The sequence below is a fragment of the Bufo gargarizans genome, chromosome 3 (assembly GCF_014858855.1).
Source record: "Bufo gargarizans isolate SCDJY-AF-19 chromosome 3, ASM1485885v1, whole genome shotgun sequence".
Classification (NCBI taxonomy): domain Eukaryota; kingdom Metazoa; phylum Chordata; class Amphibia; order Anura; family Bufonidae; genus Bufo; species Bufo gargarizans.
In genome coordinates, this window is record NC_058082.1 from 112,334,531 (window position 1) to 112,353,064 (window position 18,534).

At 41.2% G+C, this 18,534-nt stretch overlaps 1 protein-coding gene across 5 annotated transcripts in view; it reads right to left on the minus strand.

Moving 5' to 3' along the window:
- Positions 1–15,509: 15,509 nt before the first annotated feature.
- GLI1 (GLI family zinc finger 1) overlaps positions 15,510–18,534 on the minus strand; it is a 138,365-nt gene continuing 135,340 nt past the window's right edge. For all 5 annotated transcript variants that reach the window (XM_044287823.1, XM_044287821.1, XM_044287820.1 and 2 more), the window contains one exon: positions 15,510–18,508. In XM_044287823.1, the coding sequence (XP_044143758.1) occupies positions 16,080–18,508 (2,429 nt within the window). In that variant the 3' untranslated portion in view covers positions 15,510–16,079. The remainder of the gene's footprint in view (positions 18,509–18,534) is intronic.

Here is an 18,534-nt window from a genome sequence, read left to right on the forward strand (position 1 = left end):
AAATAGGTCCGGGATCAGAGGAAGCGGATAAGGGTCACGAATTGTGATATTGTTCAGCTCCCTGAAATCCAGACAAGGTCTTAAAGAACCATCTTTTTTCTTAACAAAGAAAAAACCAGCGGCAACAGGTGACTTCGAGGGTCGTATGTGTCCTTTTCTCAGACTCTCAGAGATATAAGCACGCATAGCGATCCTCTCAGGTTGGGAAAGATTGTATAAACGAGATTTAGGCAGCTTGGCGTCTGGGATGAGATTAATAGGGCAATCGTACTCCCTGTGCGGGGGCAAATCCTGAACTCCACTCTCAGAGAAGACATCCGAAAATTCAGAGAGAAAAGATGGTACAGTCTTAGTAGCAACCTCAGAAACAGATGTCATGAGGCAATTCTCTCTGCAAAAGTCACTCCAACCATTTATTTGCCTCGCTTGCCAATCAATGGTGGGGTTATGCTTAGTGAGCCAGGGCAGCCCCAACACCAGAGGGGTGGGTAAACCGCTAAGGACGAAACATGACACATCCTCAACATGAGCATCACTCACAATTAAACGGATATTGTGAACTATGCCCTTTAATGATTTTTGAGAAAGTGGAGCGGAATCGATAGCAAAAACAGGAATATCCTTTCCCAAAGTGCGCACCTGGAAACCATGAGTTATCGCAAATTGATTATCAATGAGATTAGCCGCTGCTCCACTATCCACAAAAATCTCACAAAAAATGTTCTTGCTCTCTAGCGCCACCCTAGCCGGCAGGACAAAACGGGAACTACAAGCAAATGGAAAACCTTCAATTTCCGCCTCAACCCTGCCAATAGTAACAGACGGAACATTTTTAAAAGATTTTTTCCTGTTTGTTTCTTTATTACTCCCAGAAAACTGCCTGAATCTCCTAGAGGGACAAATATTTGCCAAATGATTTATACCTCCACAACAAAAACAAACCCTCCCATGCGAGCTGAATCTTCTATTGTCAGAAGCAATCAACCCCAGCTGCATGGGCTCCTGCTCAGAAGGGGCTGACGGCGACTGAGACCCCTGCGCACAGAGCGGGACCGCTGCACTGTCCTGGGACTGCGTATGACAGGAAGGAGACATCTCTCCTCTCTCTCTAAGACGCCTGTCAATACGAACGGCCTGAGACATAGCAGAGTCCAAAGAAAAAGGCCTCTCATGAAAGGCAAATGCATCTTTCAATCCCTCTGAAAGACCATGGCAAAATTGACTTCGGAGTGCAGCATCATTCCAACCAGTATCAACTGCCCATCTCCGAAATTCTGAGCAGTATATTTCTGCGGATTGTTTACCCTGGCATAATAGACGTAGTTTAGATTCAGCCAGAGCAATACGATCCGGATCATCATATATCTGACCCAGGGCTAAAAAGAATTCATCCACTGAACGGAGAGGCCGTGCCCCCTCCGGCAGCGAAAAGGCCCAGGACTGAGCGTTACCTCTGAGCAGCGATATAATGATCCCCACCCTCCGTTCCTCATCACCAGAGGAGTGGGGAAGAAGGCGAAAATGGAGTTTGCAAGCCTCTCTAAAACACACAAAATTCTCACTACCCCCGGAGAACGTATCCGGGAGCGAGATCTTAGGCTCAGAACAAACTCCATGAACGCAAGCTGAACCGGTCACTTGAAGCTGAGAAAAAGTCTTACGGAGATCAGCTACCTCCAATGAAAGACCCTGGAAGCGTTCAGCCAAAAGTGAAACCGGATCCATGCTTGAGACGGTTATGGCGGCTTATAATGTCACGGACGGTGTACAGGAAACAAGGCAAAGCAACATGTATAACCGACTCGCTGGATCCAAAAACTAAGGAACCAAGGGAGACCCCTGCAGAAGACCTGGCACTTTCCCTGGCTGCTTAGCCTATGCAAAGATCCGAATGGTGGAGGTTTGCATATCCACGAACCTTGACTATAAAGCCCTGAGCACCCTACAATAGTGAGGGGACACGACCACCGGCTCCCTACACAAGATACGGAGGGAGTCAAGGTCACCTGGGATCCAGCAAACAGATAATAACAGATAAAGGTACAACACTTAGCTTTGACGCAAACAGGAGGACAGAGTCAGCGTGCACACACACTCCAGGAAGTAGTATAAGCCGCCCAGAAAAGCCTTCTGGGGAAGAATTTAAAGGGAAGCAATTAGTCCAACACATGACAGCTGAGAGAGGCTGACGAGAGGAGGAGCTGAATACCACAACACAGAAACTCAAGGAGGAGGTTCTGAAAGGCCTCTGTCAGAGCTTCTCAGCTGTCTGGTTGTGACAGTGGGCATATTACTGTGGGTAGCGCTAGGCATATTACTGTGGGCACAGCTGGGCATATTACTGGGGGCACAGCTGGGTATATTACTGGGGGCACAATGTGGGCATATTACTGTGGCACAGCTGGGCATAATACTGGGGGCACAGCTGGGCATATTACTGTGGCCAGAATGTGGGCATATTACTGGGGCCACAGCTGAACATATCAATGGGGGCACATAACTGTAAATTTTATTTGGGGGCACAGCTGGGCATAATTCTGTGAAGGAGGCACAATGTGGGCATAAATACTGTGCGGTGGCATGAAGGGGGAATACTATGTGGGGCATTAAAGGGAGTCTGTCATCTCCATATGGCCATATACAGTGCTTACATGGCTCTGTAGCACACCTATACAGAATTGTAACGGTACCTTTGTTCTTTCTTTAGACTTGCACCAGCAGGAAAAACTAAGTTTAATTCATATGCAAATGAGCACTCGCAAGTGCCCAGGGGCGGTGTTCAGTGTGTAAGTGCCCAGGCTGCTCGGCCTTCTTTTCACTTTACTCCTCCCCAGTCTCTGCCTTTGCCCTATTGATGAGGCAAGAGACTTGGAGGGCCGGCAAAGGCAGAGACTGGGGAGAAGTAAAGTGAAAAACGGCAGAGCAGCCTGAGCAGCCTAATGTGTGTCAGCTGCTCAGAAAGGGGGATACCAAGCAAAAAACTCTGACATTCATATAACCTAATATGACATATGGACAGCAGTTCTGATAGAATAACCCCTATAAAAAGACTATACATTTTTTAATCACATATTTATTCTATGAAATTAGTTTTTTTGTACAAAAAAAAACTAAACAAAAAACGTGTGGGTTCTTTCTGGAAATATTTTTTTGAAGTCACTTGAAGTCATGTATTCTACTTCCTGTCCTGGCTCCTAAATTTCTCCTTAATTTGGACTTTTAGCAAAGCAAACAGTCTCACTTTCAGGACTCATGCACACAAACGTATTTTATTTTATTTCCATGTCCATTCTTTTTTTTTTTCCCGGACCGTATGCGGAACCATTTATTTCAATGGGCCCGCAAAAAAGTTACTCCGTGTGCATTCTGTTTTCATATTTACGTATGTCCGTTCCGCAAAAGGCTAGAACATGTCCAAGGATAGGACTATTCTATCAGGGGCCAGCTGTTCCGTCCCGCAAAATACGGAATGCACACGGACGTCATCCGTATTTTTTGCGGACCGCAAAATCCATACGGTCGCGTGCATGAGCCCTAACTGAAATCAATGGGGCCACTTTTAAGGGCCGTTAAAAAAGGTACACTATTAAAAAATGGCCTTTAAGGGGTTAAAAAAACAAAAAATCTGCCTCATCCCACTTGCAAGCGCCGGGACACTCCCATACTTGCTTCTAAAATGATACCATCCGAAGTCGATTCGCTCATCCCTGATACTGGGCCTTATGTATAAAAATGTCAGTGCTGCCCATAGCAGGCAATCAGATTTATTCTTCTGTGGCTGATTGTATCCGTCAGTAACCCTCTATATGCTTTAGCGATTGCAGGAACAGCAGTTTCCCTTTATGATGTTCATAATACAGCGCATATACAGTAAAAAGTTGTCATTCGACAGTGCAATATGATTATAGTCAGTGTTCATGTCCAGTGAGATAGCTGCACATCATTGTCATATTCTGCCATCTAGTGGTAGAAGGACAAATCCATAAAACTAAAGACAGGCTCCATGTGCACAGCAGCAGTTGTGACTTGCTAGGCTGGAGCTGTACAACTTCCATGTTGGCTGCACACGCTTCATTTGGGGATGTGTGCATGGAGGTCGTCTATCCAAGAAGCAATGTTTTTGGGGGAGAATACCTTAAAATATACAACATGGGATATGGAATGTGCCAATTTTTGTTCAGTTGGATTCATACGTTATACAGCAGAAAAATCCTCTGTAGGCATCCAGAAGTTCAGTAGAAGCCTCATACACTTGCTTATGTGCCCTATTGAGGCTCGGTATCGAATGCAGCAGTTATACTGTTCATTAGTAAGAGGCAAATGCGCCTACACTGTAACACAATGATCTCCCAACCTGTGGCTCTCCAGTTGTCAGGGTATGATGGGAGTTGTAGTTTTGCAACAGCTGGACAGCCACAGGTTGGGGAACCTTGCTGTGAAAAAACTGCACTGAAACAAAATATGTTTGTTGAAAAGCTTAATATACTTAACCTTTCTATATACTTTATTAAAACCTATTGTAAATTACATAAAATTAAAGGAGTTGCCCCATTTTGAACATTGGGGGCATATCACTAGGATATGCCTCCAACGTCTGATAGGTGCGGGTTCCATAGGTGCCCGCAAAGTGCAGGAGGGCGCACCGCATGGACCGCCACCCTCCATTTATTTTTATGGGGCTGCTGAGAATAGCCGAGCACTAGCACAGCTATATCTCTAAGCCCCACAGTAGTTAATGGAGCAGTGGCCACGTTTGCGCGGCGCGCCCTCCTGCATCCACTGTCTAAGATGGGCTAACCCCTTTAATTTTTCTAATGTGTTTTTGTTAATGTGTTTTCCAGCAAGGTTATCTCTGCTGATCTTTTCCTACATCTCCTTCTCTTATCTGGTCTGATTTCTGTAGGTGTTCCGGGTTTTGTCTTGGGTAGTAATGAGTCCAGGACGAGCGGAGATGTCGGCAACACACATGCACATCCTTCTCCTAGCCCTTTCTACAGTAGGCTAGACTAAACACTAGAATTTTCTAACTCCTCTATTTATATAGAGGATGACACCAACCCCTTCTAGCGGTGACTATGAATATGGCCTGTCATTATCATGTTCACATGCATACTGTAATGGCGAGCATTACACAGAAATTGATTATTTCAATATGCAGTATACTGCAACACTGGAGCAGGATGCTGCACATGAATACTTAATTTACTAACCAAATATATATTTCTCCAGCACATGGGTTAATGTTTCAGTATTTGGCTTGGCCTCGCGTCGAGGGTGCCTGCTGTATGGGGCAGTTTGGGACCACCTCCAATATGGTAGTGTCTATATACTTTATTGACTAGCAATATATGGTTTATCCTGCTTGGGGACCTGTATTTATACAAAAAATATTATTTTTATGAGAGTATTTTTGAAATAATTGGCAACATAATAGGACATATGGCCATTGAAACAACTTTTGCCTAGTGATCCTCCCAGTTTCCCTGTGATCCTCTTATTCTGTCTGAAAGAAAGCACGAAAAAACGCAAAATGGATGCGAAATAAATTATTGATACATAGTCATATTGGTCTCGATTGACCTAGCGATATTAAATAATCGCACACACAAAAAGTCTGTATTCGTGCTATCTATATAGCCGTAATTGTACTCACTATTTTGTAGGAGTTTGCCTGCTTCACTGCATACACTGTGGCGTCCCACGTGTTGCGAAAATAGAGACTTTGTTTCGTACTTTGCTGGCTCTTTGCTGGCTCTCCCTGTGAGTTCTACAATGGCGCTGGGGATCTTCGGTGAGTTTAAAATCGATGGTATGACGATTTTTCAAACAGCGGCCGAGGGTTGCGATTGTTTCAAACGAAGGGTTTATCAGGTCCCACTGCCTTACTTAGGTTTGTGCTGCTCAGACTCGGCTTCGGCGTCCCAAGTGATTATGACATCACCGATCCCTTTGCTTTATTCTTTTTCTGCTGAAGCGCTGTTAAGAGGAGACTGTGTGAATCAGGCCTTCATGGTAGAATATCTGCTAGGAAACCACTGTTAAGGACAGGCAACAAGCAGAAGAGACTTGTTTGGGCTAAAGAACACAAGGAATGGACATTAGACCAGTGGAAATCTGTGCTTTGGTCTGATGAGTCCAAATTTGAGATCTTTGGTTCCAACCACCGTGTCTTTGTGCGACGCAGAAAAGGTGAACGGATGGACTCTACATGCCTGGTTCCCACCGTGAAGCATAGAGGAGGAGGTGTGATGGTGTGGGGTGCTTTGCTAGTGACACTGTTGGGGATTTATTCAAAATTGAAGGCATACTGAACCAGCATGGCTACCACAGCATCTTGCAGCGGCATGCTATTCCATCCGGTTTGTGTTTAGTTGGACCATCATTTATTTTTCAATAGGACAATGACCCCAAACACACCTCCAGGCTGTGTAAGGGCTATTTGACCATGAAGGAGAGTAATGGGGTGCTGCGCCAGATGACCTGGCCTCCACCGTCACCGGACCTGAACCCAGTCGAGATGGTTTGGGGTGAGCTGGACCGCAGAGTGAAGGCAAAAGGGCCAATAAGTGCTAAGCATCTCTGGGAACTCCTTCAAGACTGTTGGAAGACGATTTCAGGTGACTACCTCTTGAAGCTCATCAAGAGAATGCCAAGAGTGTGCAAAGCAGTAATCAAAGCAAAAGGTGGCTACTTTGAAGAACCTAGAATATGACATATTTTCAGTTGTTTCACACTTTTTTGTTATGTATATAATTCCACATGTGTTAATTCATAGTTTTAATGCCTTCAGTGTGAATCTACAATTTTCATAGTCATGAAAATAAAGAAAACTCTTTGAATGAGGTGTGTCCAAACTTTTGGTCTGTACTGTACGTATTCACTCCAGACAGTATGCTGATACGCTAAATTCATTTGACATAGTAAAAAAGAAAGAAACATCAATTCCTAAAATTCTACATAAAATTCAGCATATATATTTCCAAGCGTTTTCACAACTTTTCACAAACCTACATCTAAAAATAGTTACATACTTTACAATAGTTGCCATTTACTTCAATGGTTAATAAATATAACGTCAGGACAATACAGATGAATTCAAAGGAACTGCTCTGAAGTAGAAAAATTTGAAGAGGAAGCCATACAATTAAAAGATCAATTCCTTAAAAAAACAATACCCATTGGAAGTATTAGAAACAGCACTTACTACAGTTCGTCAATTAGACCGTGCTTTATTTTTTGACACTTAAACAAAAATATCCCATGTCAATAATGAGGAAAATATGAGTATAATACTACCTTTTAATACACAATATAAAAAAGTGAAACATATAATTAATCAACACTGGCACTTTATAACTAAAGACAAGGTGATAGGACACTTAATACCACGATTCCCACATATAGCTTTCACAAAGGCACCAAATTTAGGATTGAAGGTAGCCCCGACTATCACTAGACAAATTAAATCACAATCATCCATCCAAAAATGGATAAGTCTTACGGGCTTTCACAGATGTGGAAAATGTTTGGGGTGTAGATCCACGTCTTTTCCTAGAAAAACCACTATGATCAACTCCACAACCAATACCCATCAACATATAATAAAATAATTTCTCACCTGTAATACTAGTAGTGTGATATACAGTACATTATACAATGCCCGTGTGATAAGCAGTACGTAGGTAGAACAAAAAGGACACTTAAAGTACGTATAGCAGAACACATATCAAATATTAAAAAGGGCTACGAAAAGCACACTTTATCTAATAATTTTAAAATTCAACACAATGAAGATCCCAGGGGACGCACTTTTGAAGCCTTCGAAAAAGTTGAGACAGATTGGAGAGGAGGTGATCACATAAAGAAGATGTCTAGAATAGAATCAAAGAATATATTCAAATCAGGGGCGTAGCTATAGGGGGTGCAGAGGTAGCAGTGAGCCTGAGGGGCCCAAAGACCCTTGTGCCATATCAGAGGATACTGGAATTATAGAAATACATGCTGGTCAAGTTACACCTCTGGCTGAAGGGAAGGGCTTAGGTCAAGAATTTGGATTGAGGGGGGGGGGGGGGTGCCGTTCCATTTCAATTTTTGCCTCAGGTGGCATAAAGGCTATGTGTTTCCCTGTCCCTTGCCACAAAGTACTGAGGGAAGGGGGGCCCAAGCTGAACTCTTGCACCAGGGCCCATGAGCCTTTAGCTATGCCCATGATTCAAATTCAATACCCTCCTACCAGTAGGGCTTAATGCCGAACTGGAACTCTTTGAGTTTCTGTAGGGGGGTGGGGACCCCTGCATCGACAGGAGACCTGACAGATTTATGGTATGTCTGCATCTCCCCTTGCTGGAGGGTCCCTTCCCCTATGATCCACTATAATTCACTATAACCTATTATAATAAATATGATTATCTACAAATACCCCTGTCTATCACCTAAAGAAAAAGAAAAAAGCTGAAAGGAAAAAGAATAAAATAAATAAAAGTAAACATTAGTAGAAACCACCTTCAGGATAAGAGACAAATTATCTATAGGAGCAATTTTGTAGTCAAGATTCGGAGATCCACTTGAGAAACTTCATTAGAATTCCTCTAAGAGGAGTTTTTTTCCAAAAGATACTCTTGTCCAGGAATTTTTCGAGTTTTCATGAAAATTTTTAGATAAAAAAACTTTTGATGAGTAATTCTCGATGAATATTTTCGATTAGGTTTTTTCGGAGAGGATTCTTTGATAGAATTGTTTTAGGAATGTATCTTATAGAAATGGTTTTAAGAAAACATTTTGAGTATTTTATAAAACGCTTGGAAATATATATGCTGAATTTTATGTAGAATTTTAGGAATTGATGTATGAAGATGTTTCTTTCTTTTTTACTATGTCAAATGAATTTAGCGTATCAGCATACTGTCTGGAGTGAATACGTATGTGTGCAAAATATTGGCACCAATATTTCTAATCCAATGAGAAAACCGCACTGATACCGCAGACAAATCGCGGAGGGATAGATTGAATGTTGAATTCAGATATCTAAAGTCAAAGACAGACTTACCACTCATTCTAACACCATGCGATATTAATCTTTTATTAAGCAATAATATAATTGATTACTTTGAGCAGAAATGGAGAGCAATTAAGTGGAATGCAGATCCATCTCGCAGTTTGGATACAGCACCAAATGCTTAATTGGGAACAGCCTTCTGGAAAAGTATCTAAACCCACCATATTCATAAGAAAGACAACCACTGAGGAAGGAGTCGCAGTTACCTCCGAAACTCCTATGGGAAAGTCTTGTAATGGAAAATAAACAAGTAATTTCTAGAACACTACAACCTCTGGAGCGCTTCAGCAGAAAAAGAATAAAGCAAAGGGATCGGTGATGTCATAATCACTTGGGACGCCGAAGCCGAGTCTGAGCAGCACAAACCTAAGTAAGGCAGTGGGACCTGATAAACCCTTCGAATTGAAACAATCACAACCCTCGTCCGCTGTTTGAAAAATCGTCATACCATCGATTTTAAACTCACCGAAGATCCCCAGCGCCATTGTAGAACTCACAGGGAGAGCCAGCAAAGAGCCAGCAAAGTACGAAACAAAGTCTCTAATTTCGCAACACGTGGGACGCCACAGTGTATGCAGTGAAGCAGGCGAACTCCTACAAAATAGTGAGTACAATTACGGCTATATAGATAGCACGAATACAAATTTTTTGTGTGCGATTTTTTAATATCGCTAGGTCAATCGAGACCAATATGACTATGTATCGATAATTTATTTCGCATCTATTTTGCGTTTTTTCGTGCTTTCTTTCAGACATAATAAGAGGACTACAACAATAGTGCATATTTATTTATATATTTATTCATTTATATTTTTTCCAGCTGCTCAATATTCTGTGATTATTTATATGTTTATTTGCACATTTGACATACATGTTACCATTGGTTATTTATGTTTTATATATTTTTTATTGGTTTTAATAGTATCACTATATACAAACCGGATTCCCAAAAAGTTGGGACACTAAACAAATTGTGAATAAAAACTGAATGCAATGATGGGGAGATGGCAAATGTCAATATTTTATTTGTAATAGAACGTAGATGACAGATCAAACGTTTAATCCGAGTAAATGTATCATTTTAAAGGAAAAATACGTTGATTCAAATTTTCACGGTGTCAACAAATCCCAAAAAAGTTGAGACAAGTAGCAATAAGAGGCTGGAAAAAGTAAATTTGAGCATAATTAGGTCAATTGGCAACATGATTGGGTATAAAAAGAGCTTCTCAGAGTGGCAGTGTCTCTCAGATGCCAAGATGGGTAGAGAATCACCAATTCCCACAATGTTGCGCAGAAAGATAGTGGAGCAATATCAGAAAGGTGTGAACCATCATCAACTGTGCATAACATCATCCGAAGATTCAGAGAATCTGGAACAATCTCTGTGCGTAAGGGTCAAGGCCGTAAAACCTATACTGGATGCCCGTGATCTCCGGGCCCTTAAACGACACTGCACCACAAACAGGAATGCTACTGTAAAGGAAATCACAGAATGGGCTCAGGAATACTTCCAGAAACCATTGTCAGTGAACATAATCCACTGTGCCATCTGCCGTTGCCAGCTGAAACTCTACAGTGCAAAGAAGAAGCCATTTCTAAGCAAGATCCACAAGCTCAGGCGTTTTCACTGGGCCAGGGATCATTTAAAATGGAGTGTGGCAAAATGGAAGACTGTTCTGTGGTCAGACGAGTCACAATTCGAAGTTCTTTTTGGAAATCTGGGACGCCATGTCATCCGGACCAAAGAGGACAAGGACAACCCAAGTTGTTATCAACGCTCAGTTCAGAAGCCTGCATCTCTGATGGTATGGGGTTGCATGAGTGTGTGTGGCATGGGCAGCTTGCATGTCTGGAAAGGCACCATCAATGCAGAAAAATATATTCAGGTTCTAGAACAACATATGCTCCCATCCAGACGTCATCTCTTTCAGGGAAGACCCTGCATTTTTCAACAAGATAATGCCATACCACATTCTGCATCAATCACAACATCATGGCTGCGTAGGAGAAGGATCCGGGTACTGTAATGGCCAGTCTGCAGTCCAGATCTTTCACCTATAGAGAACATTTGGCGCATCATAAAGAGGAAGGTGCAACAAAGAAGGCCCAAGACGATTGAACAGTTAGAGGCCTGTATTAGACAAGAATGGGAGAGCATTCCTATTTCTAAACTTGAGAAACTAGTCTCCTCGGTCCCCAGACGTCTGTTGAGTGTTGTAAGAAGAAGGGGAGATGCCACACAGTGGTGAAAATGGCCTTGTCCCAACTTTTTGAGGATTTGTTGACACCAGGAAATTCTGATTCAACATATTTTTCCCTTAAAATGGTACATTTTCTCAGTTTAAACTTTTGTTCCGTGATTTATGTTCTATTCTGAATAAAATATTAGAAGTTGGCACCTCCACATCATTGCATTCAGTTTTTATTCACGATTTGTATAGTGTCCCATCTTTTTTGGAATCCGGTTTGTAGTTTTAATAAGCAATAAATTCCTGTAGTTATACATCTTGTTTCTCCTTATGTGTTTTTTTATGTAGGTGTGCTCCTCTTATATATCTTTTATTACTTTAACATTTTTGAAGATTGGGTGAATCTTTTTAGTGGGAGCACCCTTCCATTTACTGAACAATAGGTGAGCCATCTCTTAGGGCTGTTTCACACGAGCGGATGCCGTGCGTGACATCCACTCCGTGAAAGAGTGCCAAGACCCGATGCAGACTGCAGAGGCACGGAGCATTAACATCCGCTCGAGCATCCGCTCGTGTGAAACAGCCCTTATTGATTACTTTATAACTAATTATATTGTGGTTGGTTTAGCTAACCATTTTTTACATTCTTGAACTATCATGCATGTATTTGTATTATTCTGGGCTTTCCTCTATGTAGCATTTCTATAGACTCTCCTTGTGTTACAATGTGGGATATGCTGATTATTGTTTACTTTTTCTTGATGTAGCTATGTGTGGTATTGTAGATATATTTATCTATATGAAATTATTTGTATTATTATCCTATTGGTCTTGTCTAAACTGGCCGGCACTGGCTTCTCTTCTGTAGCATATACTCTGGGGCTTTTGGCCCTTATTTTAGATTTGTGTCATTATTTGTGAGATTAATAAATTCTATTTACCTATTATGGTTTATTGTTTATTCCTTATGGGGTTATTGGTATTGCTATGTGGTTTTTAATACCTCAAGGGTTAACAACAAAACAAACCTCAATATGTGTTAGAGTACTTTCACACTAGCGTTTAAGTTTTCCGGTATTGAGTTCCTTTATAGGGGCTTAATACCAGAAAAAAACGCTTCCGTTTTATCCACATTCATTGTCAATGGGAACAAAACTGAACTGAACAGAACGGAATGCTCCAAAATGCATTCCATTCCGTTTAGTTGCGTTCCCAGACCGGAGAGCAAACCGCGACATGTTGTATTTTGCTTTCCGTCCTGGGATGCCACAATAGAAAATGGATCCGTCCCCTTTGTCTTTAAATTGAGTTAATGACGGATCCGTCTTGACAATGTTAAAGAAATGTTAAAGATAATACAACTGGATCCATTCATAACGGATGCAGATGGTTGTATTATCAGTAGACCCTGCCGGATCCAGCAAAAATGCTAATGTGAAAGTATCCTTACCCTGGTTCTGCAGTTTACATAAATCGTTAACAGCTGTATGGGCACACTGCAGTGCTCAGAAGGCAAGTAGCGCAATATGGTTTTTGGAGGGCAGATTTTGCTGGAATGGTCTTTGGATGCCATGTTGCATTTGAAGACACCCTGAGGTACCCCTACAGTGGAAACCCCCTAAAAGTGACCACATTTTGGAAACTACACCACCCAAGGAATTTTTAAGAATTGTAGTGAGCACTTTGACCGCACAGGTGTTTCTCAGAATAAGCCAGCACCTCCTCTCCAGACAGCTGTTTTGGGGTGATTGCCCCTTATCAGTGCAGAGCAGAGAATACTCGATTAACTGGGTAAGAGGCCTAGGTTAAGCCAGTACTTTCTGGAGCATAACCAATGTGGTCCATACTTAAATATCCATTTGTGAGCAGCACAGATTCCTACTTGTGACTCTTTAGGGCACATTTATTAAGAATGGCATTTTAGACGTTGGTCTTAATAAAGCCTCATAGCTGGAGGTGCATCTGCCGAAGTTATGAAGAGGCGCAGACCACTCCATGACTTCGGCGCATCCAGCACCAGTTCTAAATGTAAGACTGTCTTACATTTAGAACTTTTTCTATCCTAAAACAGGCATAGAAAATGATGAATGAGATGGGCCTGCTAACCCCTTCCATTCCCCACCACACCCACAGTTTTAGACCTGACGTGAGCAGGAAAAAGTCACAGATAGAGGCGCAACTAACTGTTGCACCACAATCTGCGCATGAAATATACCTAATTTAGGTGTATTTCAGATTAGTAAACGACCCCCCTTTGACTTTTTGAAGGATACCTATTTTATTTAAATCCTACAGCACTTTTATTTTAGTGACTTCCAGAGTGTGAACTTTTTTTGGTCTAATTGAGTGGCAGGTCAAGCATGCACCCTGCTTCTCCATTTATTCTCTTTGGGACTGCCAGAAATAACTTTGCGCTGTACTCAGCTATCTTCAGCAGTCCCACTGAGAATGAATGGAGCAGCAAGGCGTGTACTAGACCTGCCATTCCATCAGGATGGGAACATGGGACTCCTGCTTTGTAGATCGGTAGAGGTTCAATGGTCTGACCCACTGATCAGTTAGTATTCCTTGATCTTTTGGATAGGGGATAAGTTGTATACTTTGCACAACTCGGATGACCCTTCATTCTCAGGATAGTGGGTCCAGGCAGTCAGATCTCCACTAATTTTTAAGTGACGGCTTACCCTAGCCAATGCTTACTCCAATCCTGTTACTGTATCTAGCGCTTTCACACTGTGACGAAAGTAAAAAAATAAAAATAAAATTCTTGTTAGCTGCAAATCTCACACAATTTTTTTTAAAGAAAACACAACTGACAAAAAAAGACATTTTATTGTCTTATGAAAAAGGCTAGTAAAATGAATTTACAAGTACAAAAATACACACTGTACAAAACAGACAACGGATTTACAACCTTCCCTCAAACTGTTAAAAATATATTTTTGTATTTTTTACATAAGACATTTAAAAAAATCTTTGAATGTGAAATTAGAAAGTTCTAGTGTCCTCAATAGTTAACTCCATTGACTACATTATATTTATAGAAATCTTTTTTTCCAAATACAGTACAATAAAATATACATTAACATAAAGGCAAGTTGTGTTGTTGTTTTTTTTAGGAAATATGTTCTTTGGTTTTAAGTTATTATACAGTATTTGTTTTCACTTTAAATGCAAATAGATTTTAATCAGATATAAAATATTTGGGTAACAAAAACTTTAATTAGCCTTCACTCCATTTTTTTACTTCAATTTTTATGGGTACACACCAACAAACCAAATGGTTAGCATTGTATAGCCCAGTAAACCATCCTTCAAAATCAGGGAAAGCCTTATCATTCAACCAGGTAATTATCTGAAAGTCTGTCCGAAATGGAAACCTTTGGATTCATAAACTTAAAAAAAACTGTTGTTATGAGACCTGCCCAGATAATCTATAAAGTCTTCAATTTGTGAATTAATATGGTATATTCTTATGAATACTCAATACTGTAGGATACTTGTTGCAAGACTGTTACTCTCTAAAAAAACATAGCTACATCCCATGATGTAGAAAATAAATACTGTAAGTGTTTCCATAGGCCTAACTTTGCTTGCTGCACATTCCAGAGCTGTGAAGTGTATATTTAGTAATTATTCCCATCACAATAAATCCATGATATAATTGTTTGGACAGAGTACTTAAATGAAACTATAGCATTCTCAGGTGGATGGGGGACCATCTATTGTTCAGGGATTGGTTCTTGCCACTATCCATCTTTCCCAGTGATGGAAATGTCAAAGAGAAAGGCAGCATGATCGTTTTCCTCACCTTTTTTGAAGTGTTTTTGGAGAATGAAGACTTTGTGTGGGTTCACAACACCCAGAGAACTTGAGTTTATTTGGGTCCAACAGGCCCAGCTAATAGGTTGCCTGTGTGGCATTTCTGCCTTTGTTTCTTAGCTCTTGTTAATATTAAGATGGAAATATATCTCCATTGTAATTTTCTTTAATCAGAAGGCACATATCAGTGGTGAATGGTACATAGTAATTGAAATATGACAGATGGTCTTACTCTAACCAAGTCCAATGTTCACGAAAAAGCAATATAATTGGCCACAAGCAAACATCTGTAACCAGCAGATGATTAATGGAGTCAATTGGTAGGCTTAAATGTTCTTGTGAATGCATAAAGAAGACTTACATGTGAGAACTCTTTTTCATTGATCTATTAGGGCCTCCCAACTGTCCTCTTATGTTGTAATGGGACCTTTTTGACTCCTCAGGAACCAGGATGAGAATGCCCTAACGTTTTGCCATTGGCTAGCATTGTAATAATGATCATACCCACAATTCTCCATCCTATCCTTTTAAGTTTGGTTACTCAGTAAGGCAACATGTGATATTCTAAAACCCTGTTCTGTTTTATCTACTGGGATGTCAAACGACTGGAGAACCACAAACAATATCTGGGGAAACTCGATGTCTTATTAATACAGAAATGTTTCTGCTAAACTAGTCAGCAGTGTTCTGAATTGTTTAGTACATAGGCAATTAAAGACTACCCTATATAGTACAGTCATAATACAAAAATAGCTGTAGAATATGTGCAAATTTGTCACACTAATACGTTCATGACAAAAATGAATATTTATAGAAAGATTTAATGTAAAATATATCAAGTGAACTTTTCTATGTCCGCAAAACTAAAGACTTGCATCTTTAAGCACACAGTATAATCAAGTTTCAGTATTTTAAAAAAGGAGACAGGATTTTGAGCAAGCGCTGCACCATGTGTGATCAGCTTGATCAGGGCAGTTGTCATACACGTCCATTTTACTTAAGCTTTAGGGCATTCAGGAAATAGTGTTGAGGAACTTATTTTCTCCCGCTAAGGAGGACAGCATAGAGTTCAAGTCTGATACGGCCATATTTGGAACCATGGCTGTTGGATTACGTGGTGTACTCAAATGGGAGGAAGGTTGAGATGATCCTAGTAGACCACTTTGAGTTAAATTATGTGGCATCAGAGATGTATGGTCAGTGTCATCTATGATGGCCGCAAAATCAATTTGAGTATTTTCCAAATCTAAACTGTCTAAAGGATTAGATGCTGGACAAGAACTACTGTATGGCATGGTGTCTGGCTTCACAAAACCCAGGTTAGACCCATACTGTCCATGCTGGTGTCCATCACAGCTGCTTTGGGGGTGATTTAGTGCTGTAGCAAGCTTTTGGTTTCCCATTTTCCCATGATGCATTTCAACTTGACCTGAGTAATACATCATGCCAGTGGTGTTATTGGTGTCAGCCTGGGAGGGAATTGAAGGCAAGGTAGGCATTCTCCTAGGGCTAGATTCAGCTGAATGGTAAGATGGACTAAGTTGAGTAGGACTCCCCATAAAAGTTGATTGGCTTGTTATGCTTTGCTGCCGACTTAAAGGTTTTGGGCCACAAGGAGGGTGTGGCATCATATCTGCACTAAAACTCAGATTTCCTGGACTCCGCATGGTTTTAGAGTGAATTGACTGATTATCATGTGGGTTTGGACTCAATAAGCTGTTTTGAGGTTGCTTGTTTTGATAATTCATGTATTTGGGGCTCATGTATGCTTGGGCATGAGGTGTATTCCGGTGCTGGTTCTGTCCAGTGTCAACATCCTCCCCAGCCCCAGGGCTGTTTATCATAGCCATATTTTTGGGCTGTTGCTCCCACATTAGTGCTTGTTGGGATTGAACATAATTTCTGACCATCATTTCTTTGACTTGCATCATCGGGGTCTGTGATCTTCGTCCTTGAGGGCTTAGCATGTTTGGGTTAAGGCCAGCATTGTAGCAAAGGTTTTGTTGATTTTCCTGTTGTCCTTGGTATTCACAGTTGGAATTCCCAGGAGATAAGGCTACTGTATTTGGCTGGGTGAAAGCATGCTGCTGCATTGAATGCTGCTTCTGACAGGGCATCATTGAGGGCATAGACTGATGAAATTGTTGTTCTGGTTTGATTTGAACCTGACCCAATTGGTTATACCTGTCACTATTTCCATACATACCCTGCTGTTGGCAAGAGGAACTGTTTGCAAGGGACACCTGTTTGGTTGCCTCAGAACCTTGATTTGAGTACTGGTTATGACACTGATTCCCAGGTGACATATTTGGTGGTACGGCCTGGTGGTTTCCACTTTGGCCATCAGTCATATCCATGGTTGCCGAGCTTACTTCATGCCATTGCACAGGTAAGCTAGAGCTGCCAGTAATTTGCCTTGTGTTCTGGAAAGGCTGATTGTGAGTTGTCATTTGACACTGGTTTAAATCTGAATGACTCAATACATTACTCTGGCAGGCATGGTTATTTGTATTCATATGCATACTGCCTAATGATCTCTGAGGACCAGAGTATGCATTTTGAGTTTGCATGTCTAACCCATGTTGGTGGTTAAAATTCATATTGGTTGTCATTTGAGATCCTTGGCCTTGAAAGTTTACATAGTGCTGCATGTCATTACCAATCATCATACCATGCTCCTTATTTTGAGATGTTAAATCTGTGCTTGCTGTCTCCATAAATACGTTCTCACTGATGCTTGGTGGGCGGGGTGAAAAAAAATGTCTTTGCAAATTCGCATCCGATCCTCCATATGGTTGCTGATGTCCAAGAGTCTGTCTTCCTATCATTGATGTGTTCATATTTGACATACTCTTGAACCGCTGCACTTTGGGTATTACTTGAGGATCTCCACTAGGTCTTGCAGGATCGCTAGCTCTTCTTATTCCAGCGCCCGGTGCCTGAGATGGATGAATTATTCCTGTAATATAAGTGTGGTATTCATTGTTGCTATGTCTCCTTTGGATATTACTGGATAGCGCTGAAGAGATAGATCCCCGGTAGTCATTGACAGCAAAAGCCATACGATTATTACAGCTCATTCGCTCCATGTTAGGAAGAGGAGTAGGTGGAGGTCCACCAGTAGCTGCCGCATACTTTGCCTTAAGTCTATATTGCTGAGCTGGTGTAAGGCCTGGAAGACCATTAGTATTGGAATGTCTTGAGGTATCAGATGTATTTTGGTCATATGTGTCCACCATGTTCCCTACCTCGCCTGGTCTCGAATTTGAAAGATATGGTGACACCACTGAAGATCTACGGCTCACTGTATAAGCTGAGCTCACTGTGCTAGTTGTGCTGTTACGTCTGTCATTTATATGGCCTAAATGTTCGCTGGATGTCAGCTCCATCATGTTGTTCTTGTGCGGAAGACCACAAATACTGGGCAATTCTCCCTGAGAAACTGAGAAAAGATTAAAAAATAATTAA